The sequence below is a fragment of the Poecile atricapillus genome, chromosome 1, assembly GCF_030490865.1.
Source record: "Poecile atricapillus isolate bPoeAtr1 chromosome 1, bPoeAtr1.hap1, whole genome shotgun sequence".
In the NCBI taxonomy this organism is placed as follows: domain Eukaryota; kingdom Metazoa; phylum Chordata; class Aves; order Passeriformes; family Paridae; genus Poecile; species Poecile atricapillus.
In genome coordinates, this window is record NC_081249.1 from 74,286,614 (window position 1) to 74,313,043 (window position 26,430).

Consider the following 26,430-nt stretch of genomic DNA (forward strand, 5'->3'; position numbering starts at 1 on the left):
TCATGATAATCACAGAAGGACAAGGAGGTGAAGGAGCTGAGACCTGGTGATGCATTTGGAAACTGGTGCTGCTGACTGTCAGAGCTAATTATATTTGGATTGGAGTTGAGGAGTGGGAGAAAAAGTCAAGCAGGGAGAGCAGTTCAGGTCATTGTAGCTGTAGATGCTTGGCAAGCTGGTGTTTGAGGACATGCAAGGAGAAGCATGGACTCCAGGAACAGAAGTCATGGGAGAGATATCTCAGTAAATTTTGAAAGCTGTGGCTTTGGGTAAAATACGTACTTGTTGGCCTGACTGTTTTGACCTCTTTTTCTCTGCATCTGAGTTCCTGTTTATCAGCCAAGCACTGGGAAACAATGCTTCATTTAAGCTATCTCTTTATCAAATAAGCTATTTAGATATGCTGCAGCCATGTCTTCTGGCATCTAAAACTTAACCCTGCCGTCTGAAATCTCCCCTACTTAAGATTCCCACAGCTTCTGTTTCTCCTTCATGTAATATGTATTTGGCATTGGCTCATTTAAAATACTTGTTTCCTGTTGAGTCCTTCTGCTTTTGTAGGCCTCCTTTCTCAGCTCTTTTCCCCTCAGTTTCCCTTCTGAAACATTTCCCTTTTGCACCCTTTAACTACTGTGAAAAGGCAGCATTTATTGTGCATGTTTTTTTGGCTATATATGTTGGCTGGGTAATGTCAAGCCAAATAGAGCAGAACCAGGCTTAATCCTGTAGGTGTTAGTTTCTTTGTCCTTTCTCTAAGCAGGGCAGAATTTGTCCTTGAAGACATTACAGATTTTCCCTGACACTACACTTCACTTTCTGTAAAGTGCTAAGTCCCACTGTCCTTGTCTAAGCAGAGAGTCCTCAATGTTTTTGAAAATGAACTGTGGTCAGCTGTCAGAATTACTTTGCTATCCATCTTCATTGTAAAAATTTTAATTGAAAGTTTATTGAGTATTTGTATAAGACAGTATAATTACATACATTCATTTTACAGTCAAAATCCACAGCTTTGTTATGTGAATTCCTGCTTTCATTTTGGTTTCATTATTTGGTTAAACTAGCACTCTTTCTAACTGGTACTACACACAGCTTCCTTGAGCTTTTGTTCCTGGCAACATGATACACTTAATATGTTAGATCTTTATTTTCTGATTTTATATGCCTAACACTATATACAGCCTTAATGTTTACTCATTGTAAAGACCCAAGACTAAAAAATTACGGGAAATCTGGACTGTCCTGTAATCATTCAAGATTGATACCAGTTTTGAAAAATGTTTTTTATATTTAGGTTGTGACTTAATGCTTTTAGGAACGTAATTTTAAACTCCCATTTTCTGAGAATATCACTTTACATTTCTGTGCCGGTAGTTTAAGTTGCAGAAATCTGTATTCATTTTACAGAAAATACCAGTACATTCTCAGTGCCATGACTATCTCCTCTTGAGAACTAATACATCTCGTACTCAAATACATGTTCTCAACCTTACTGTCAGTGCTATAATGACTAAAGAATACTTCAATTAGCAGGGTCATGAACTTCAGACTATTCTGAAGTTTTCCAGGCTTTATGTTCCATAAGTTAAAAAACATAGTTTCCACGTTTTAATGTATAATCTATGGCCACTATTTTTGCCATCTTTCCATCCAGTTTTAACTTCTAAAAATCTGTGCAAATACTTGGCCATTTTGAGAAGTTTTGAAATTCTAAACTTTAGCTTAGGCATTTGCAAAATGCAAGAAATGCAATTAACATATGTAAAAATATAGTGATACTCTCATGAGCAACACGATACACAGAAAATATTTCAAGATACCTTTGTTTTAAAATTGAATGGTGCAGTTCTGAGGGTTACCAGTGCACTAGGTGTTGCTTCTTTCTGAGAGCTTAAAGTCAGTGGGTTTTGAATGTGTAAGAGATGAAAATGGGCAATAGAAAAAATTTCCATTGCCCAGAAGCTTGCTCTCTTTGCAGTGCAACCCAGCCTGGTAGTGCTGTCTTCAGCACACTGCTCTGTTTGGGTCCCACCACAAAGGGCTCCTGAACCTTCCTTCTCCTGTCTTTGGGATGGCTTTCCCCTTCTTGAAGTCTCTGCCTGTATTTGGACTTGCTGGCACACGGGCATATCTCACTCCAGTATGAAGTTAGAGCAAAATCAAGACAGCTGTCTCTTTGGGGAACTCAGAAGTGTTCTTGGGTTAAGGAAAAAAAAAATAGAAAAAAAAGGAAACATGAAATGTTCCATGGATTTTCCCTGCAGATCTGCTGCAGCACCACCCAAGAAGTCAAGAATATTTTAAGACAGACTTCCCATTACTTTAAGCATGTATTTTGCTCCAGCCTTGTGGATGATTTACACTTTCTCTCTTCAGGGAGATCTGCAAATGAAGCAAACAGTCACTTAGGCTCCAGAAGAGTTATTCTCTGCTTTATATACATACAGCTCTGCACAAAGCACTAAAACATCTGAACATCTGTACATGTTCTCCTGCAATACATCACCCAAGAATCCTTTAAAGAGCCTAGTGTTTCTGTATATAACTACTTTTCTGCTTCTTCAGGAATATCATATTTGTATATAATTCCTTTTTTATTTATTTTTTTTGGCTCTCTCACTTTTCTCTCATGCGGAATGCACACATTTGTTTGTAACTGCCCTGGTCCATTTCTCTCAAATTGCATGGGGGCCTTGGAGTCTATGTCCAGCTTACAGGTCCTGGGAGCACTTGCCAAGTCCTCAGTTTGTACGTGAAACCTGGCTATAAGCTGACCTTTAACTTAAATAGGACCAAGAAGGGTGTCCTCCCTGCTCCAAACTGAGGAGTAAGCCCCCATACTGTGGCCAGACAGGAACCATGGCTAGGGGCATTCCCTCTTGCAGCACACAGGTCTCCCTGATGTTATGTTCTCTGTTTTATTCTGTCCAGTTTTTCCACATTCTAAATTTTAGTACCTCTGAGGGACAGGAGAAAACTAATTTCACTTTCCATCTGCTTTGACTCCTCATTTTTAAGCAGTCTGGCTGGACTTTCATGTATTGAGATGCAACATTTCCATTCATGCAAATAGCATTCATAACTGTATATAACTTTAACTTTAATTTATTATTAATTAATAATTATTAATGATAATGTTAAATATTATTAATAATAATTAATAATAAAATTATTAATAACATAAGTTTAATTTATTAAATTATTTAAGTGAACATGGAGGATACTTAAGCAAGCTAGTACGAACTAGATAGTATATGAATTTCAGGACATATAAATTAAAGCTTGAATAACCTTGAGGAAGATCTGGTTCAGTAGGAGTTTAAATACTGAAGATAACTATAGCAAATTAAGACCACGCTTACATTAGGAGAAGGACAGTCACATTAAACTTCAATGTGTGTCTTAGGTCATACCTGATTATTTTAATATTTTCTTATTTTGTTAAACAGTTCTGCACTTTGATATTGCAGTAAGGCAGAATGCCAGCCAGGAAGCTTACTGTTCATCAAAGATAACGTGTCTGATTTTTGCAATTTCATATTTGTCTACAGAAGAGAGAAATCATTTATACAGGATGAATTTTGTATTTCATGGCTGTTGTGTGCAAACCTGATGCTGATGTCATGTAGACTGCAAGTCTTCTGGCATGACTTTTCACTACTGAAAGAAACCCCACTTTTAAGTTACTATGTAGTAATTTTACATGGCAAGTACTATTTGTCTTTTTTCTTCTGTAAAGTAGGTAAGACTCTGAATTGCAGTGTAGATGAAAGAGTTCCTCCGTATATTGCATACTGAAAGATCTGTGCTTAAGACTCCTAAGTAGGTGCTGTAGAAAGAGTTCAAACACAGCTCTTCCTGCAAAATTCTGCTGAAGTTACCAGTATATAACATCATTAAATTCACTAAAAATAGGATGCCCTCAGGCCTGGTAAGAGCAATTGCTTCTTAATTAGGCTCCTGGGAAAGGAGCTTGGTTTTACAGGAAGTCACTTTTAAAAAGAGAGCTTTACAAGAAGAACAGAGTTCTGAACTTCATAGGTCGATGCCTGTAATCCATCCCTTCTCACATGGGAGGAGCTTTCCTAAAGTATTTCCAAAAGCAGGATGTCATGTCATAAAAGTGTTGCAAAGTTACCATGAAGCTTGGGCACAAGATTGCACTGCCTAGGAGTTGGTTTTGAAAACATTAGAGACAGAAGCTAAGAGAGTGAAACACTAAGTAGAAACTGAAGGACATTCTTTGAAAACAAGTGCGTTCTCAGATCGTATCCTGAAAACTTTATAATCCTTTCCAGAGCAGAAAGAGTTTTATAATATACCAGAGGTTTAGAAATCTATAAATAGTGCTTTACTGCTGACTAATATTGTTAAGCTTCAATAGTGTTGCAAAATTCAACTCTTCCAAAGCTTTCCTGATGAATCTTTGCAGTAGAAAAAGCTTAGAGAAAACTTCGAAATGTAAACAGAATTAGGCCTTAATTTATATTCACAACACAGCAGAAAAACCAAATAAGTTTTGTTTAGTTTGAAAAAGGACAGTATTCACTCTTTGCAATATAGACAGAAATGTGATGTGGATCTAGACCTACCTCAGGATCAAGAGTACCTAGGCCAAGCTCAGAGGAGGCTTTTCTGAACTGCACTTACCACCTCAACAGAAAGAGCACATTTGTCTCAGGGAAATAACTTTATCTGGTTTCCCTCCGGCATGTTTATTTGTTATTTCTTTCCTTAGAGTCTGTGTTTTAGATTAAATGACTTGTTCAAATCTTTGTACCATAAGCTGCCCAAAATACTTCACATCTGCTCTCCCTCTGCTTAGTAATTAATAACATCCCCTGACCTGCATGCCAAAACATGCATGGCAAGATCCAGGACTTTCTGAGCTAAACAGGATCTTCTTGTGCTGACAAATGGTATTGTAGCACTAGCAGTCAGCACACTCACACAGTCCTTTTCCTGCCTTGGGCTACTTTGTGGGAGCAGGAACAGGCCCACTGTGGTGCACTTGCAAAGGCACAGAGCTCCCCTAGAGTCTTCTGAGAGTTTCACAAACTAAGCCTGTGGCCCACATAAACCTGTTTTTGAGGCAATGCCCAGAAAAGCGTGCTGATGACAACATGGGAGGAGTCTTGCATATCAAAGATGGTTTGGGCATGGCTGCAGGCAATTAAGCAAAGATGCACACATTTGCATCCTACTGTACTAAATGGGAAAAAAAGATGTTTACAGAATTCAGGATGGAACACGTCATGCCTTTAAAATTCATTTTTCTCTTCAGTTACTATGGAAAGAGTATAGATGAGTAGATTGAATTGAAGCTTCGTTTTTGTGTGACTGATGCTTGATAATGTGAGTTCCGTCATGAATGAGAACGTTGTAAGGTTATTACTGATCTGCAGAGATACTGTGAGAATGATTCAAGTAGAAGGAAATATGGGAGATGTCATCAGCTTGAGGTAGAATATGGATATCAAATAAATTGTTCCCGTGATGAGCAATCCTGAGATTGCTGACTTAAAACTGAAATGGAGAGAATCTCCATTTTCTTCAGTTTTTGTCCCATACCAGTTAAAAACTGTCCTGTTTCCTGCTGGACTAGAAGTCATGGACAGGAATGGAATAATGAAGCCCAGAATGGTAAGTCTGAAGCACCATGTTGCCATATACCCCACAGCCTTTTCCTTATTCTCCTGCTGTACAACTTAGGGCAGAAAACAGATGAAAGAAAAGCCATTTGGGAGATACTAATAACTTCAAAGGTTCCCTTACAGTTATACTTGCAAGAATTTCATCTTAAGGCTGAATTTCACTGTATTGCTTTAAAGGGGAGACATTTCAGCTTTCATAAAAGAAGCACATAGTTTTGAGGTACTGTGTAGTTGGTTCAGTCTTGCAGATGGAATGAAATATGGATATACAGGATAATGACTATTTTGTGAAAGCATAGGTCTTTACTGTAGTTTCTGATAATTTCCAGTGCCATGTCCATTCACATCCTGAAATTTGGCCTCATGCTGGGATGAAACTTAGAAAACCATCTCCTTTGATATTTATATGCTACCATGGAAACACAGCCTGGGTGTTAGCAGGAAGCTAAGATGTGCTCCAGTAAGTCTAGGCTGAGGAGTACCTATAAAACTTATTTTGACTTTGCTCCTTAAGAAACGAAATCTAGGTTCTCAAATCGAATTTAATATGCTAGAAGGCATTGATTTTGTTGTTGAGGTCATCATAAGAATCACTTAAGGTTCATACTTCCAATAAATACTGTTCTGGATTAATCTTGAAGACTGGAAAGGAAACCGATCTATGGAGTGTAGAAAGTTTTTCCACTGGTTTATCTGACAATCTAGAGATCAGCTTTCCTAAAGGACTATTTGATTTCACAGAACTTGCCATGTCCTTCTTTTAAAATTGATCTGCCTCTGTGACCTTTCAGGTTCAGTCTTCCCTTCTGCCTCTTCACATACTCTTGTTAATTCTTTCTTTTCTACAGTTCTGAGATAGAGGTGAAAATATGCTACTTTTAGCAGAGTTAATAATTTAGACTTATCCTCACAGTCAACAGAAGAAAGTTTGATTTTATAGGGTAAATGTGAATTTTTTTAAGTGTGAGATTATTTTTTTTCTGAAGGAGGTTCTTAGCGCAGGTCAGATGACTGCCAGAGTTCCTATTCAGTTCATTGATTATGAAGATAATTGAGAGTGAAGAACTCATATTCAGATTGCTATATTAGACATATTTCTGGTTAGGTGAACTAAATCTCACGAGTGTAGATCACAGCTGCTACATTTTAGCAGCTTGAAGTCTAAGATGCAGATGCAGCTGAAATACTGCTGCTTGCCTTGTAGTGTCACCTACTTTTCATGTGGTTTATAGTTATTAAATAATGTTATAGTTTGATATATTTTAAAATTTTTGATTTTGTTTTTTACATACTCTATTTTGAAAAGTGCTAACTGCTCAGTATACATGTTATGCACCGAGAATGCTGTGTCGGTATTTTGGTTGGAGAAGGTAAACATGCACAGGCAGCAGGCAAAAGGAGAGGCAGGTTAAGATGGAGAATAATGCTCTTCAGTGCAGGTAAAAGAAATGATCCACAGACAAACAAGAAGAGTTAGTTTTCTCAGAGAGAATAGTTAAGTGATGAACAGAAGAGCATTAAACTGCAATTAGCTAAACCATTACCCCTTTCCCTGCTCATTATTTCTGTTTTCTTCACTCTCAAGCTTTTTAAGAGGAAACTGATATAATTGCAACTGTTGTTTCTTATTATTTCAGTTTTATAAAACAAAGTTTTATAGAGTATCTCCCAGCAGTAGGATAGTTTCAAGCTATTGGCAGATTACTCATATGTGATAAGAACCAATTTAGTAATGATCTTCTCTTCAGCTAAATATAGCATATACACTTTGTCTGTAAACAGGGCGTGTAGCATAGAGAAATTGTTTAATATTCCAAGTCTCCTTGCCAACTTAAAATTACAGTGATTATGAACACATACTTAAGCAGAAATAAATATTTCTGGTGATTAAAATAGCAGAAAGAGGGGAGGCCACAAGCAGGATTTTATGCATGTGGAAACTCAATTCAGTTGGAAGAAACATCTGTTACTCTAAAAAAAGAAGGGTAAGAAATCAAGATATGGCAGAAGAGTATCTACGGCAGGTTATTATAGCTAAACTTTATGTGTATGATACACTTACTAGATTACCCATATGTGTTAGTGGAAAACAGACAAAAAAATTTGAGCAGTATAATATATTTTTCCTCAAACATGACCCTTTTCTCAAGGAAGAGAAGCCTTGAACAAACACTTGATATGCAATTCTTACATTTGCTTTCCAAAGTAATCCTATATTCTGGTCACTTGTGTGTAGCAGGAGTATTCTTTAATTCTTTATACTGAACTGGAAGCCAGTCTCACTTTTTATTTCCATTTTATTTGGAACAAAAACACCTTTGAAGAGGCTGTATGGGACAGTGACATAAATAATTTCAGGTTAGATGGTTACTAAATACTAGAACCCTTCTGAGTGAGATAATAAATATGTATGCAGCCCTGTGAGTATTTTGGAGATGGAAAAATAGTACAGAAGTACCCTTCAGAGAAAGGTGAAGGATCTACAAAAGACTTGCTGTTAAAGGTAAGTTTTCTTCCTGAAAAAAGCAACTTTTGAATTTTCAGACACATTTTTGGTATGTATTTAATTTTGATTATAAACCAAGAATCCTTATTGATATGAGTATAATTTAACCCATTAAAAACAAACTGCTCAGATTTATTTATGTCTCTTACATGAAAAAAAATAGTTGTGAGTACTCCATTGTAATAGTTCAAATTCTACATTAAGTTTTCACTGGAAACCTGCTGAGAGAGACAGAACTAAAACTAGAGCCAATTCTCCCTCCAGCTACTTCTTTCAATGTATTTAATATTTCTGATTGCAGTAGGAATTTCAGATTAGAATTACCAAAGAGTGACCCCTGCAATTATATTTTTTTATGTTTATTTCCAAGCTGTGCTTTGAAAAAGGTTTTAAGTAGGACTCATTAGATTGTTTGAATTCCTGAGTATTTTAGATGAAAATTCTTCAGCCTGCCCTTTCAGGTTTCACTTCCAAAATGCTCTCTCTGCCCCATGTATATCACTCTGTGAAATGAAGTGTGATACTTCAGTTCCTTTGTTACTTCTAGAAGTTCAGAAACTTAACGACTGCTGCATATTCATGAATTTGGGATGAAGGATGCAAACCAGGGATGTTACTTCAGTGTATCACACTTTCCCTTAAATCTGTCACTGAAACAACACCCTGACTTTATATCCACAGAACATAATTTGGCTAAAACTTCCAGTTTCCCAGTTTAATAATGAAAACAATTTAATAATGAATAAGGTTTAGCTACTGGTAGTTGGAAGAGACCTGTTGGAGCTGCCTAGGGATCTATTAGGGATTTATTATTCTCTGTTCTCTGGACACTTTAGAATTGGAGAAATTACATTCTGACTTCTGTGCTGCCAAATTGATCTGCAAATCATATTCCATCTCTAATGGTTATGAATTAAGGATAAGTGACTGTAAGACAATATACTATAGGGTTCCCCTTCTGTAAAAATGATTGTTCACATCTAAAGCAGACATACCGTATATACCGAGGACTAACAGAGGCTGGGTATATAGAATATGAATTCTCAAAAGCAGAAGATACTTGCTTCGTGTTGCAAGTCTCATGCACTTGACATGAATACATGTCAGTATTCGGCAGTGTTGAGATAACTTTCTAGTAAGTTTGCCTGAACTGTAGAGTACACACAATCACTTCAACTAATTATTACCTTTGATATGGGATTTGTTGATGGCCTGACTGGAAAACATTTGGACAGTTCCAGTGACTTGAGAGTTACAGAAGGATTTAGAGGAGGCTTTTGTGTAGCACTGTAAGTAGCTGCAGTATTTCCTGGATTCTTCATTTGTTAGTTAAGAATAAAAATTTTTTTATGCAGTTTTTAGAGATTGGTCTAATTTTGAAATCCAAGTTCAATTTGTGTTCTATGGTGCTGTGTATTAATTCCCACTTAATGAAAACTCCAGTGAAGCTGACTGTGGTAAGCGTAAATCAGTAAAAAGGGATGAAAAGCTGGTAACAGTAGGCCAAGCAATCACTGAGTAGCTAGAACTATCAGGAACAATAGGAAACTATAATTTAATTAGAAAAAGAAAAAATGCTAAGTCTTATTGATGGTAAACTGTCAGTCATATGCAAAAATGGCTTTAATATTCCCAACAGAATATATTTAACTTTTTTAAAGAAGCAGGGTAAGGCATTCCAGTCTTACAAGATTGAAAGCAAAATATCTTTTTCTGCATATGTATCTAGAAAGGATATAAAAATTGAATATGCTACTACCAATGTATCTTAAAAGTCACATTACAAAGTCAAAAGCTCAGAATCTAGTTTATCACATGGTAGAGATTTCCTCTGGAGTTTCATTGCTGTATATCATTATCTTGAAGAGTATCAAATAGATCGGAGTGCAGAAATTTTTAGAGACTTTGAGTAGTGCCTGCCTTTTCTTTTAATCCTATTGACATTGAATATTTATGGAGTAGGTTGCTCTCTGGTATGCACAGTTTCAGGATCTACCCAGAGGATACTTTGGAGCTAGCTATAAGCAGTGCTTTGTATTTCTAGTCCAATTGCTACTCCTCAGCTGAGACAAGAGAAATTCCCTTCTTCCTTGTGTGCATCTGACTCACTCAGGAGCCCAGCCTGAAATTCCGAAGTGTGATGTATCGCTCTTGTTGCAGTCTGTATTTTAACGTCCTCATATACCCTTGTGAAGTTCAGTGAGGCCAAGTGAAGGTTCTGCATCTGGGTCAGAGCAATCCCCAGTATTAATACAGACCAGTGGATGAATAGATTGAGAACATCCCTCTGAAGAAGGACTTGGGAATATTGGTAGATGAAAAATAAGACATGAGCCAGCAATGTGTACTTGCAGCCCAGACAGCCGACCATACTCTGGGATGCATCAAAATAAATGGAGCTGGCAGGTCAAGGCACATGATTCCTGCTCTGCTCTGGTGAGACCCCACCTGCAGTGCTGCATCCAGCTCTGGTTTGTCCTAAGTACGAAAATGACATGGATGTCTTGGAGCAAGTCCAGAGGAGGGCCACAAAAATGACCAGAGGGCTGGAGCATCTCTCCTGTGAAGACAGGCTGAGTGAGTTGGGTTGTTGCACCTGGAAAAGAGAAGATCATTGTGATCTTTGATGTATAAATGGTGCTTGTAAAAAACATGGAGAGAGAGACATTTTACCAAGGCCTATTGTTACAGGACAACAGTCATTGGCTATGAACCAAAAGTGACTGTATTTGATAAAACAAATAAATTCTTCACAATGAGGGTGTTGAGACACTGAAACAAGTTTCCCAGAGAAGCTGTGGATGCCCAATCTCTGGAAGTGTTCAAGCCTAGGCTGGATGGGACTTTGGGGCTTTGTGCAGCCCGGTCTAGTGGAAGGTGTCTCTGTCCATGGCAGGAGAGCTGAAAGTAGATAATCTTGAAATGTCCCAATCAAAATCATTCCATGATTTTATGACTCCATTCAAGTGGACCAAATGAAAATGCCATGAACAATCTGAATTACAAGAACTCCTGGAACTTTTGGAAGATTTGTCAAATCTGATTTTGAAGAAGGATGGAATGAAGGATAAAGTTTGGTGGAGGTACTCATAATGAAAATTTCAGCTTAAATGCTTAACTGGGGAAAATCCTAGAAGTGACTGAAAACAGGGTTACAGAGTGGTATTTCATTAGGCAGGCCTGCCAGTACTCATCACATCTAGCTTAAACTACTAAGTCAGTCTAAGCAGTCATAGTCCTTCCTCTGGTCCTCCAGAATTCCTGTCAGATGAGCTCCATAGGGACAAGCACTTTAAGGAGAAATAGCATTATTATAATTTTTATTTTTATATAAAGATTATTTTGAGGCAGCTTCAGTCCCATTTTTCTGGTAGTACAGTACATTCAGTGTGTGGAATTTAGCTGTTAAATTACAGCTATGGAAATTTCCAAGAGGGAAGAAGCTAACAAAGTAAGTAGTTTTGTCTGAACACTGCAGGAAGAGTATATGATCCTAGATCTATGCAACCAAGTTTAGTGGAAGAGGAATCCTAAAATTAGGTCATTCAACAAGGAACAGAATTTGTATTTAATTTTTGTATTTGACATCACAGTCTCAGCCCTTTCTGTAGTAACCCCTTTGAGTCTATTCCTACTGATTTTTATTCATGATTTTGAAGAATGACAATGGATTTCTGCTAATGCTGCCTTCCAGTTTAGAGCATTTTTAAATATCTGTTTCTTCCAGACTGACTTTTTAAATTCTGATAATTCTTTTCACTGTGCTTGTTTATTTTTTTCTCACATTTTTCTCTACATTTTTCACCTTTGCAATATTCTTGCCCATCCATTTATCTTTGGAAAAACAAACTCCTAAACTGCAGGGCATTGGTAGTGTGTGCTTCTTGTGGACAGACATCCTGTGATATGGTAAACAGGCAGGCAGCAGTATTGATTTCTCCTACATGGTTTTTTTCTATACACAAGTGCTATTAGGAGCTTTCAAAGGTGTTGAAGGAGATCTAATGGCTGTCTCAGCTCATGAGAAACCTTCAGCTTCTTATCTGTGTTTACAGTCTCCTTCACAGTCAGCCAGAAAGGTTAAGGTGGAAAACTTCACAGTGGGCTTGCAGCAGATTATGTTTGGTATGGGATGTATTTTCCCATACTTCTGTTCTAGGATCATGCTTAGGATCACGTAAACTACATTTACGTGTAATGCTTACTTTTTCAGGTATTATTTGTATTGAGATGCTATTTCCAATTTATCAAGACTGGAAATTAATCTGAGAAGATCCAGGCCTACTGCTTAGTAGATTCTCTGCAGAGAGAAGAATCAGCTATATTTATTCTCTGAATAACTCCTTTCTTAGTGCTTGCTTTCTTCTCACTGTAGTCTTTGCTGAAGCATTCCTGTAGTGTTGTGTGCAGGGTGAAAGCCAGATTAGTTATGTCACAAAACCTAAACTAATCCTTGAGGTCTGTTTGGGCTTGTGTTAATGGATTTTGTGTGAGAATGTTACAGATGTGTGAGCAAACAGACTGCAAAACACAATGCTGTAAATAAAGCCTCAGACCTTGAGGGCTGCAGTGTTTCTCAGGCTGCCTTTACCCAGAGCCAGAGGGCTTCTGCAATTCATTTTGTTCCCAATTCCTCCTGGGGGCCAGCTCTTTTTAAAGAAAATCAGGATAAGAGAGCAGTAAGGCCTGCCTGAAGATACCAGAGGGATCAGTCTGCTGAACTTCATGCCTGCAGGTAGGGAATCCAGAGTAAGATAGCCTGCATGATAGAGAGAGACATCAATTCTTATTTGAAAATAAGGGACAAAGGTGCAGTCAAGTCTGTACCAATAGCATCTGTTAGTAAATTACACCAGGAGGAGCTGCCCACTAATGAGAAGTTAGATAGTCCTCACTGTTTTTTATGGTGATGTTTTGCTTTTTCTAATTCTGTTCCTGATACAATTTTCTAGCATATCATATACTAATTACGAATTACAATTATGCAGCACTATTCGTACCCAACATTAAACTCAGCCAGGATAGTATGAAATGAAGCTGCAAGTGATTTCTCATTTTGGAAAATGCAATTTTCTGTGTTACTGCTGTGGGAGAATGTTGTCATATCTCAGCTAATGCCATACACTGTTCTAGACAATCTTCTTTGGTTGTAATGCTGATAAGCCACTATGTTGTTGCATGTCAGGTTTTGACTGCACCTGTTTGCAGACTCAAGTAATTATGCTCTTTTGTCTAATTGCTTATTTATGGATGTTTTGCTGACATGTTTTAAGCAACACTATTTGATTGCTACCCTAATGGCAGGGTTCCCCTCTCACTATCACACCGTAACACTCGGCTTGTCTGATTGCTGCAGGTGGAAACAATAGGTGATGCGTACTGTGTTGCAGCAGGGCTCCATAAGAAAAGCCTTAGTCATGCCAAAGCCATTGCCCTGATGTCACTGAAGATGATGGAGCTTTCAGAAGAGGTTCTCACTCCAGATGGAAGCCCTATTAAGGTAACCCCTTTTCTATTTATTCTCAGCTAGTCAGTGATACATGAACTTGATTCATTTAGTTGTGTTTTGTCAGTAGATATCTGTTTATTGCTAGAGAATTTACACTTGCATCACTATGTCTGCAGCTCTAATGGGCCATGTGCCTCTTTCCCAAATCGCTGTAAAGAAGAATCTGTAGACTGCCTGCTCTTTGTCACTGTTCATGTGCTTCCTTCCCATGCTATGCCATTTCTGTCCCCTACTTTGGTGCAGGAGGTATTAGGAGGAGGGAAAACAGATGTCCTTTTGTAACATTTTCAAGTTCCTCTGCTGTTCTGCTGCTTTTGGTCCTATCTCGCCTTGAAAACTCAATTTTCTGAGCTTGCTGACATAGTTTTCTAAAGACTTTCCCAGGATAGTAACTGTAAACATAGATATGTGTACATTCTTTCTGATACATGTCCTGTGATGGACATCTCTCACAGCCAGTGCGGTTGGGAAGGTGTTATCCTGACCATCCAATCCCTGGCCGTGGTCAGAAAGCTATAAATTCTGAGAGAGGAAATAAATCTCTCTCTTCCTTTCATCAAACCTTGAGTTGTGTTCGTGTGACCTATTTCATCTCCAGCAGCAACAGCCCTACATCAACATAATCAAAAGAGTACCATTCTGAAAAAGTATGTTGGGCTATGGATCTTGAAGAAAGTTCTTTTAAAATTTCATGTGAACATTCACTGAACACAAAATAAGCATTATAAGACTGAAGATACCAGAAGACATTACATTTTCAGTTTTGATGTAAAACTATTTCAAACAGATGTTAATTTAATCCTACTAAAATATATATATTTTTAATTGATTTTATTTGTTTTTCCAATAACTGTAGCAAATTAATATGTGCTAACTACGCTGATATGTGCTGGGAGAGCTGTCTTCCAGCAACTTCTCATATTTGCACTTTCTTTTGAGTCATTGCTGCAACTGGAAGGTAATTTTTAAGGTGTATGTTTTACTCTGAGACTCACTTTTTGTGATTGTTTTCATTACCATTCATTATTTTTCAGAAAATTCCTCTTATTTTCACTGTCTGCATCAGAAAACCTGTAAAAGAAAGACTATAAAGACATTGCTGACGACATGTATAGAATAAAATACTGTGAATAACCAAATATTTTCAAAAAGTGCTAATAAACCTCCTTTAGAATTCAAAAGAAAAAAATCGGTTCATCATACTTAAACTGAAAATAGAGGTACTGAGATGCTCATCATCATTTCTTAATTGCTCTGTCTTCAGTTTTAGGTATAATAGATTTCAGGGCAGGAGAGATGGTGACATTGTAGAATGTTGTTACCTTTGTACCTAACCTGGAAGTTGTGCTTAAAAATAAACCTTATTTTTCATAGAGGAATATTCTGGTTTGTTTTAAAGTTTATAAAGATTAGGATACCTCTCATGGATACATTTACTCTGTAAACTATTGCAATAAGGACTTTTGGAGAAGTCTACTTTAGTTTGTCCTAGTTTAGATGTCTCCTCTAGGATGAGATGAATCACGCCCTAAAAATGTGTGCTTTTTCAGTTGTCTGTAAGGGAAATCTATGTACTTAACCTAAATGTGGATGTCTATGCTGTGAGCTTTTACACTCCGTCACATGAGTCCTCCTACAAACAGCAAAGAATGCACAGTTTTTCCTAGTGGCTATGTCAATGATTATCAGTGTTAAAAACATGCTCATTATTCCTAAATGCAGTTGGCATTACTTTTGACTTCCAGACAATGTTAATTGGCTAGAGTGATCCCTATTTTTGTTAGTTAGCAGTTTTTCACTTAAAAAGAACATAACGGGTCCCATTGTGCTACAGATTCCCATTAGTAAATGTTCCATGTGCATAAAAATGTCTTAAAACAGCATCAGAGGAAGTTCAGATTGGATATAAGGAAGATGTGGTCAAGCACTCGAACGAGGAAAGTTGTCATGGCCCCAAGCTTGTACCTGTTTAAGTATTTGTACAGTGCTCTTAAATATATGGCTTAACTTTAGGTTGCCCTGTGTGAAGGTTTATGGAATATACATATTTTCTAAATTACTTTGATGGATATATTTTGTTGTCATCTCAAGGCTGAATTCACCGTTATGTAAGGATTTACTTTTTGTAGTTCTTGAAATGATCATCCCTGTGATAGCAGTGGATATCTAATTAAGTGACTCTTAAAGTCTCAAAAAGTTAGCATGAAAAATGATTAAATTAAGAAAATACCATATCACACAAACAGGAATTTAGGATAAGATTTTCACCTATTAAGTGCATTGGAGATGTTCAAATGAGGCTTGTTATCTGGATACACAGTTATGATATCAAGGCATTCATTGTAGTGATCACAAAAATAACTTGTTTGTACAACCATGTAGACTTTATGAAAAATCTGCCCCTTAGAGCAATGCTGGTGTGGGCAGTGAGCAGTGATGGACCTCAGGGTGGTGGCCAGCTGTATGAAGCAGGTCTGGTTTATATCCAGATGATGCTCCCTGCTCTGAGTCAGAGCTCACAGCACTCTGGTGAGAGCACCATGGTGTGCAGCTGACACTGCCAGCAGAGCCAGAGGCAGCACAAATGCACGAGCAGGATGGAGACTGTGCCAGCACTCCTTATACCTGTGTGAACAGCCTGTGACTTGAAGGGTAATGAGAAACTGTTATTTTGCAGAAAGAGAGAGCGAGCTGTATTACAGCAGCACGTACAAATCCTATCATCAGTGTTGTAACACAGCCTGCCCTCTTAGAAGGAAATATTTGTAACAGAAAATGGGCTGATCATTCCCCTGTGAGTGATGGAGAAGGCTTCAGGTCCCTGTGTGATTTTTTTAAACTCACTTCTACCAGAGGCAAAATCCCATTACTTTAGAATGAGCTAAGGCCTAAGCACAAAAGAGGGACTTTTGCTGCAGACACTGCTAGTAGAATTTGATGTACATTTTTATCCTTTCAGCATAGCTTTTTACTTTGGAAGCACTCTTTCGATTTATATTCTATACAGCTAATTATATGTAGTGCTTTATGACTTTAGTGTGAAAATATTGATTTAAAATTGCCTTCTACATTTAAGTGAGTGTTACTTGAGTTTAGGATGTGCTTTGTATTTTACTACATTTTTTTAGATAAAGTGGAATTACATTAATTTTAATAGCTAGAGATAATACTGTAAGAAGAATTCTCCAGGGCATTGACCTTCAGAGAAAGGTTGCAATGCAGATACAGAATTCCTGGAGAATATTATTACTTGGATAACTTTTTATCATGCATTAGATCTTACCTAATTATCAATGTATGGTGTATATCCCATGTATATCCCAAAGAATGAGAAAGACCTTCTTTTCCTTTTTTTTTTTTTTTTTTTTTTTCAAAAGGGCTACTGTGACAGAACATACCTAGTTTCCACTAATGAAATTTCCCGAGATAAAATTATCTGCTTATTTTTGTGGTATACAAAGGTTTATTTAATAGGGTCAGGAGGAGATAAGAACTGGGAACTCACAGAGGAAAAGTAAACGATTTACATGAAGCTGCTGAAGTTAACTACAATTATTTAGATTAATTGTATGCAGGTGTTCTTGTCTCAAACATAAAGGTTGAGCCCTTCCACAGCGATTCAAAACACGTTGCAAAATGTTTTGCTACAGCAGAAAAATGTCATGTATATTTGAAATTAAGTTACCATAACATGAGAATTAAGCCTGTAAATGCTGTAATCCCAAACTGAAGCAAATACATACCCTCTCCTTTCTTTTTGCTCACTTTCTAATGACTAATTTGTGAAATACTCTAAACAGAGTAGTGCAGAAAATTTCTAGTCGTGACTGGTTTCAATATGATAAATTTCTTCCCAGGTGAGGAAGATGGGACCTTGCATTAGGACAGCACATAATCTGGTACTTGGCTCAGTTGTTTCCTTGTTATCAGGATAGAGTACTTGACACACTTGGAGCTTCTAACCTTCAGATGTGCATTGCCAAAGCTATTTTATTATTGGATTTGTAGGCTGCACTCAAACAGTGTAGGCATTAACATAATCTAATTTCAAACACTGACAGTGTGAACAGGTATGGCTAAACTTGTTTCTGTAGCTCCCTCTTAAATTAAGAGAGTAAATTTAGTCTGTATGCATCTGACATGCTTGCAGTGTCTACTTTATAATGAAATATATGAATTAATATTTGTCAGTGGTGAACAGTGAATGACCTCTCAGGATGGATGATCCCACTGGAAGGATCTGAACTGAAACAGAGGTTCACAACTTTGGTCAGTCGCAGCTTTTCCATTTTAATTTTAGATGTGATCCAGACTTTCTATACTTCAACTTTCCATATTTAGGTGACAAATAAAGCTTTATGGGTAGAACCATTAATTTAGCATGTCTAAGATATATGACCTTACTGCCATTCAACTGCATTAGTTTTGGTTTATCTTGTCTGTTTAAATACCTGTGATCACGATGACTGAAACAATGAAAGCCTGAGTTTGATAAACCTGTAATCTCTGCATGCCAAGTGGTAGATTTTAACTGGCATGAACTCTGACTTGTGTAAGGGTACAGAAGAATCAAAAGGGGTCTGTGGATTGGAATGGCTTATGGCCACACTGAATGACACACTTTTCTAAAGAACATGGAAATGAGCAATGAATTTTAACGTGCATAGCATCTTCTGCTGCTTCATTAAGTATTCTCCTTTGTATTTCAGTGATACGCCACTCGGGTCCAGGACCCAAGTAGGAAGTACCAACATTTGTTTGTATAAGTGGGATTTTTATTTTCCAAGTGAAGGGGCTGTTCCCAAAAACAATGAGAGAGTAGCAAGTGTTGTCTGTGTAATCCTTTTCAGTGTTTCTTGCCTTGCTTATTATTCAGGTTGTGGTGTGCTGGTTTTATAACAATTTAATGGTTCTATCCAAATGTGCATCTTGACGTAAGCAGCAAAAGGTTGTCTGGTTTGTTTTAAGTTGTGAAGGGCTGACTGCTGATGCAGGCATTCTCATCAGCCCTGTGTGAAAAGCTGCTGCGTTACTGCAATGCTCCTTGCTCCATCTGTGGTCTCCTAGCAACTTCGCCTTGTACCTAATGCCTACATCAGACTCTAGAAGGTATATAATATCTTATTTCGGCCTGCAGAACTTGAAATTAGAAATATCCTTGTGTTGAAAGAAAAAATCAGAAACAGTTGCACAAAAGAAACCTTTGCATTAAGAGACTTTCGAGAACTTGTAGTTTCACAGGTTTACCAGCATTAGAGCATCACGACAGCTTTGGGGAGCATTCAGATCTTCATATTAGGGAAGCTTGGTACTTTTTCTTGAGAGCCTGCCTGGGAGATGGTAAGGCAAAGTCAGCCCTGGTGATGATTCCCTGAACGTGGGATAGTTCATGATTGCACTTCCTGAGTTTGGCCCAGTGCCTTTGGAAATGCAAAACGAGAGGAGCTGATTGAAGCACATTTCCCAAGGAGTGTGGGAAACTGCAAGTTTTGTTATACTGCTCTAAGGGAAAATTCACTTTCCTCAGCCCTCCAGTCATTTTGACTCAACTTCTTCCTTTTGTGTGATTTTAATAATGACAAGTAAAAGCCCAAAACCACATCCATTATTTGATACTTCTTTTCTTTTGAAGGGACTTTGTCAAATACGGTTGTGTGTTATACCCACTGTAGGACAGTGTTACTGTGTGTTGCAGTAACAAGACAAAGTGGGGTTTATATGGCTAGTGGGTGCACAGCAGCAGCTTTGTGTAAGAATCTGGTCTGAAAAATTAGATTGGTGCTTAGTCTGCTGAAGAGGGAAGTTTCCCGAAGGGTTGGCCATTCTTTCAGATGGTACACATTTCAGTTCTTAGGTAAAGTCTGCAGTAGATGCCAAAGATAGATTTTCAAAGCTACGGGGACTTGATTGTGCACAACATAAGGGTCTGCCTGCCCAGGCAGAGGTGGGATTGGCAACTCTGTGTAAGCCCAATTTGAGTTAACTTGAAAGCTATGAAGATATTTTTTTTAATGACTGCTGGGAGCGTGAGACTTAAAAGACAAGCAAGGAGCTAATTAATAATGTGAGGATCAGCTGAGAAGAGATTTTGTCATTAAACCTGGCCATTCTCCTCTCATGGCATGTGTTCTCTGACATTCTGTCTCTGGCAAGTAGGAAGTGCAAGTGCTATTCCATCTATTCTTGTCCCTGTGGAAGAGATGAAGCATACTTGTGGAAGCCAGGGTACCCAGGGTACCCAGGGCACCTTTTGAACTTTCCCACTGTTCATGAGTTCACAGTGGTTACTACATGTTCACAGCTCCTTGAGTCATAGTATATAGATCTAGCTGTGAATAATTCACTCTGTAATTCAGTCCTTAAGGGAGACTAAACCTTGCTGTGATGGCTGCACCTAGCTTGTAACTTTGTCCTGGTGCCTCAGAGCAAGCAGATACTTTGATCTCCTCCTCTGGTGCTGTAAGTACATGCACAGGGAAAACCAGCAAGGATTTCAAGGTTTAGATCCCTGTAGGATAGGCAGCTGTGTTGTGGGGTTAGCTTTAAGGTCATGGTGTGACATCTCTCACGGTTCAGCAGCCATTCCAGACACAAACGCCTCCAACTAATACTCCAGATGTCTGGCTAGTAGTAGAACTGGTTGGGAATTTTCCATACAAAACACTTTTTGGCTGAGAATACTTTATGATAAAAAACAAATTATCAGGCATATCGAGCAGATTTTGTTAAGTCATGGATCAAAAGTCACTTCAGAGTGCTAAATGCCAGTAGTTACCAGGCCAGTGCCCCGGGGAAAAAAACCCCAGAACTTTAAAGAGAGTAAAGCATTGAACTTGTGTTCTTTATGAGGAAAAAGACCTCTGCATTCTCATTTCTCTAGGATGGAAGATACCCTGTGATACAGTTTTGCCCCTGGGCTTGGCCTGGTACATTTTTTGCAGCTGCCAGAACTTTACCTTCTGGCTTTGACTGTTACAGTCAGTGGAGGACTGCCATGCTGAAGCTGAAATTTTCTGGTGTTGTAATTTTACATCAACTCTTTATTGAGACAAAAGTAAGCAATAATGACAATAGAAACACAACCTACCAGGTGAATAAATAATTAAATCTGTGGTGTATACAGCATTTCAAAAGGTTGATATTGTTGCATCTTTATGAAGGGAAGAATAGATTATAGTTATAATTGCAGAATGTGTAATGATGTTATATGTTTATATATAATAGAAACATAAAATTTGAAATAATTCATGAATATTTAAAGAATTGGGTAAGGGAATCCAGTGTAGCTGACTGCTGAAATTTTATATAAGTCCTAAATGTTTGTTCTCTTCTTCCATTGGTATTTTTCCCATCATATAAAAATTTAAGTCAGGTTTCCACTATGCTACAAGAGTATTTTTCCTTATCTCCTGAGATGGAGAAGAGATGAAAAACATTACATGAAAATTGAAAAAAGTAGTGATACGAGAACACAGTAACCTGCAAGGACTCACAGAAGATAAGCAGTAATACACTGAGAAACATCACAGACTGCATAAAAATAGTGCTTGGTTGGCTTTTATGCAGCAAGCATGACCAGAAAATGCTAGGCTTGAATTGCTACCTCACTGGGTTAATAGGCACAGGTGATCCCAGAGGCTTCAGAGGGAGATGCAGAGATGAAAATGCCATGCCCTTTAAAGCTGTAGAGGTGGTTGATACCTCGGTGTCTGTGTTTTCAACTGCTGAGATGCTGTCAGGCAGCTGCTGCCCTGTGCTGCCTTGCTACAGCATCTGCCTCTCCCTTCAGTGACCGAGCTGTCAGCACCTGATTTGTGGTTTGCCTGCATGAAAATAAGGAAACCTGTTCTGTCCAGGGCTGGTGATGTTTATTTACTGTTGTAATCTCAGTTATGTACATTGTCTTTTCTAACCTGGACAATATGTTGCTTTGGAGCTACCATTAAGTAGTCATATTAATATGATACCCAGTTTCTGTCTCTCTTCCAAGGGTCCCAGCAATTCAGGCACCTAATCCAAATGGTTTACTTTATCTGGAGTCACAGTATACCATAAAGTGTATGTTTTGGCAATGAATAGGGCAAATCTACTTCATCCTTTGGTCTGACCCTCTCCTAGAAGAAGGAGATTATACCTGCAGCAGCCTTACAGTGTGCAAAAGTAACACATACTCCTGGATAATGCAGCTTGGGTATCAGTGGGCTAGGTGACAGTGCTAACAAAGCTCCTTCTTTCATCCAGATGCACCTGGAGAAAAAGATTCAAGAAAGAGCCTTGTTCATCTACCCCTTCTCCCCTCTCCCCTGTCTGCTACTGCATGAGTAGTTTTGGATAAGGTGCATCTGGAAATACAAAAGCAAAATAAATAGAGCTGATCTGCCTGCAGTGTTTTATACTGCACGACTTCCATTACACATTTGAAGGGCATTGTTCCCCTCTCCATGACCTATAGTTCTCTTGTCCCTTTAATGTAATTTTTCTGGGAGGATTATGCTCACTGGTAGAAAGATGCAAAGCTTTTTCTTGTTGCAAGGAGGAGCACCTTGATTCTCCTTCTCTTTCCTGACCCTGGATTACAAGCAAAGGCTTGTACTGAGTCCCAGAGGAGCTGCCTGTGGGTTGTCTCATGGAGATCAGTGTCTTTCTCAGCCCCACTGGGTAATCCTGTAGAAATGTTAACCTTTATGCAGATCTGGCTCAGTACTCTGGCATCCACAGTTACAGCATTTTTAGGAGCAGCTGCCAGCATCTGCTCTGCAAGTTTAAGAGGAAGAAAGTGCATTGTTAATGGCAGTTCATGACTTGGCTTCCCCCATTCTCTCCAACATGCACAGTTCAGAGAAGAAAAGTCAAAGCCTGCAGTTTAAAGCAACAGTTAAAAACCCCCATGGCATAACTGTTGTCATTATTCTGAGCTAAACAGTGAGTCATTACACTGTGCTATATTTGAGTGAACAGTTCAGATGGGGGGTGGGTGCTGGAGGATTATACTTGGCCTTCTGTTTGAAGCTGACAAGTTCAGCAACATTGTTCAACAGTTTCAGAATAGTTTAATTCCCTAAGGAAGAATGCATTTCCTGTCATAAATAAATCCATAAACTAAATGTTCCATGGTATTTCAGCTTCCTTTCATATGAGACATAGAGTATTTTGGAAAAAATGCCAATACTTCCGAGGGATTTGCAACAGCCTTTTCTGCTCAAATACCTCCTTTAAATCTAAACTAGGGTAAAAGTAAGTCAATGCAAATAATCCTCTTCAGAGACTTTATATTGAATAATTTGAACTTTTTTTTTTAGCAAAACAGTCTCCATATTTATATTGGATTTTGGTTTTGCTTTAGTATTTTAAAAAGGGAGGAAAGGCAAAAATATTAATTTTTAATGGAAGAGTAGGAAAAACAAGGTCCAAATAATCTGAGGATGTTCAGTCCTACCATGTGACCTATTTGATTGCATCAATAAAAAGAAAGGGGAAAGTGGTATAATGAAAAGCGGATTAGAATGTACAAAGATTTCTCCACCTGGCAGAACTTGGAGGGGTCGAAGTGATCATTATCCTGAAGGAAGACCTGATTTTTGTCTAGCTTTGGAACTTCATTCCAGGAAAAGAATCAACCCTGAGAAGGAGGATGGGAAGAGATGTATTTCTGAGATCTCATTTCACCCTTCCGCAAAATCTCCTTGCCATAAAGCAAAAGCCTTGGATAATCTCTTGCTGACATATAGTTTTGCTAGATTAAAAAGATAATTCTTTAAATTTAGCTAAATATTCTAATATTGGTTAAAGCTTTCACCATTATTTTAATATCCCAAATGACAAAAAATGATTAGAGCATAATTATAAAAAATCACAAAATCATAAAACAGCCTTTGAGGTTGGAAAGGATTTCAGAAGATCAGCTGGTCTTTTGTGCCCAGATGACATTATTGAGCACCCTGTCCAATGACAGCTTGAACACCTCCACTGATGGGGACTTCACCACATCCCTAGGGATGTTTTTCCAGTAATTGATTCTTCTCACTGTAAAAAATCTCTTTCTTATGCTGAGATGAAACCTCTCCTGGTGCAAGTTGTACCTATCACCACTTGTCATGTCCATGTGTCCTCTGAGACCTTCTGTCTTGTTTGTATTTGCCCTTTAAGTATTGGAATACTGTGATGAGTTTCCTCCCTTAGGTGTCTTCTGCAGGGAGAAAAGGCCCAGCTCCTTCAGGCTTCCCTCAAAGGGCAGATTGTCCAGCCTCATGATCATCTTTGTGCTTTTCCTTTGGACACTCCGGTTTGTCTGTGTCTTTCTTGAGCAGTGCAGCCAGCACCAGGCATGGTGCTCTGACAGAGGCTGAGCAGAGTGGGTTGATGACATCTCCATCTCTGCCATGATGCCCCTGCAGGTGCAGCCTGGGATCCAGTGTGCCTTTGTTGCTGCAGTGGTGCACTGCTGACCCTGCCACCTTGTCCACCACAACCCTTTCAGCAAGGCTGCTTCCTTCCCAGCCACACAGATCCAGACTTCACTGAGCTCTCTAGTTATTCTGGCCCAGGTACTGTGATGATAGGTTTACATTGTCAAAATTTCATAAAATTTAATTTCATTAAAACGTTCACCTGGGAGACATAACATATTCTTTACAACAGCATGTATTTTCACTTTTCAGTAGAAGTAGTGACACCTCTTACAAAAAATTTAATGGAAGGTGAGTAATTGAATCTCTGTGTGCTTTCCTGAAAATTTGTCTATCATCTCTCTGTAGAACACCTGTTTTTCTTTCTGTGACAACTTACTTTGTAGTAGGTCCATTTGTGCTGCATTTTAAAAAGTTGATGAAAAGAATTAGTAAAAACCTTTACCAGAAGAAAAAGAATTCTAAAAATAGGCAGATTTTTTTTGACTGCCGTACAGTTCTTTGAAAAGGGACTAAGTGCTGTTGTTACTGCTTTACTATTGTCATTTCTTCATTGTGGTGCCCACTCTGTCCCACAAACAACACTTTGCAGAATTAGAGCTATTGTTTCCTTTGGAGCATCAGTATGATTTACTTAAAAGAAGCAGACTGTTAAAAAACCTTAACTTGAAGAAGTCTTTTTCTTGACTGTGACAACAAATATGTAATATGAAATGATGCATATATCTCCCTGTTATTCCAATAAGTTTTTCTGTGGTTTTTTGTTTTTTTGGGTTTTTTTTAATAAATGCTCTGATCTCAAGGTGTTATGATAGTAACAAAATAATTGAGCTTTCTGGTCTGAAAATCAGGCATCAGGGTGGCATTTCAAGTAAGACAGTGAAAACCACTATACACTCAAACCTTTAAAGTAGTAGTATACTCAAAAAATTGTATTTATAGTCCATGGTTATAGGACTTCAATCTTTTATTTATTTGTTATTTCACTTTGCATCTGTGTATGCTTTTTTATCTTTCCCAGTTTGCAGACCTGGTTGTATAGGCCATCTTGATTACTGCACCTTCCTTATAATGTTTTGAAAAATGTGATCATCTCACATTTGCTTGAACTCTTAGAGAACAGCTTCATTATTTAGATGTCTTTTTGACCAAAATTCCTATTTATTTAATCAAATACAGTCCGGTGTTTATAAATAATTTTAAACCTATGGTTTAAAACCTAGTTCAAACCTAGTTTAGCTTCCTACACATTTATACATGTAAGTGGTTTGGGAGCTGAACTGAAGTCCTTTTACTTGAGTAGAGAGTCTTTTGCATTTAGCTACCTTTGTTCAGACTTGGATTTTCTGAGGAGAAACTGACATTTCTGACCATCAGTTCTTAGATATTGAAAGGGATATAAATATAGAAAGACTGAACAGTTTCTTCTCTATGTTACAAGTCTATTTGTCTTCAAGAATTTGCTCATAGTGGTTATTCTTAGCTTATATTCACCCATACAACATGAAAATGAGTGACCCTTTTCCTGTATAAACTCTGAAATATTAATTAATTTAATTTCAATACATGCTAATTTTAGCATGGACAAGGTATTTTTGTAGGATGAAGAGAGTTTCATTATTTCTAACTCCAAAATATCAGCCTCCTTTCACTGTGAATAATGACTTTTTCAAAGGTAAAAATTAAAGATGACATGGAGTTCAGACTTAGAGGGCTTACATCTGTATGTGTTTATCACAAAACTTCACATCTCTTAGAAAGATATTTGATGTTCAAATTTACAGTCTCACTTTTCTTAAACCTCAGTGAGAACAAAGCACGATTGCATCCTGTTTGGCACTCCCTGGAACCTTTTTTCTATTATAACTAGGAAAAAAATCTTCAAAGGCTTCAGTGAGTCCTTCATTTAACCTCATTTGTCTCCAGGGTACCATCCATTGCATGCTGAGCTCTCTGTTATGTCTGCTTCCAAGGCCGCAGTACTGGACTAGATGGTCTTTTTGTCTGATTCACTACAGTTGTTCTTACATTTTTTATCTAATTTATTGCCTGTTCCTAGTCACAGATCTCTGCAACTAAATGTCATCTCCATTTTCTGAAGGAATGACTTTAATAGCTAGGATAGCTCAGATAACAAAAGCAACAAAAATTCTGTCTGCAGCGACTGAGATCATGGTATCTATTTCAGTGTGGTTTTTACAGAATTTTTATAGAATAGAATCATAGAATTATGGAATCATTTACATTGGAAAAGATCTTTAAGATCATCAAGTCCAGCCTTTGTCCCAGCACTGCCAAGTCCACCACGAGACCATGTCTTCATGGTTTGTTTATACATTGCCATTTCCTCCTCAACAG

General features: G+C 38.0%; 1 protein-coding gene across 1 annotated transcript in view; it reads left to right on the top strand.

Annotated features, from left to right (window-relative positions):
• GUCY1A2 (guanylate cyclase 1 soluble subunit alpha 2) overlaps positions 1-26,430 on the top strand; it is a 133,697-nt gene that overhangs the window by 80,339 nt on the left and 26,928 nt on the right. Inside the window, exon 6 of the mRNA XM_058848504.1 lies at positions 13,514-13,657. Within this exon, the coding sequence (XP_058704487.1) occupies positions 13,514-13,657 (144 nt within the window). The remainder of the gene's footprint in view (positions 1-13,513; positions 13,658-26,430) is intronic.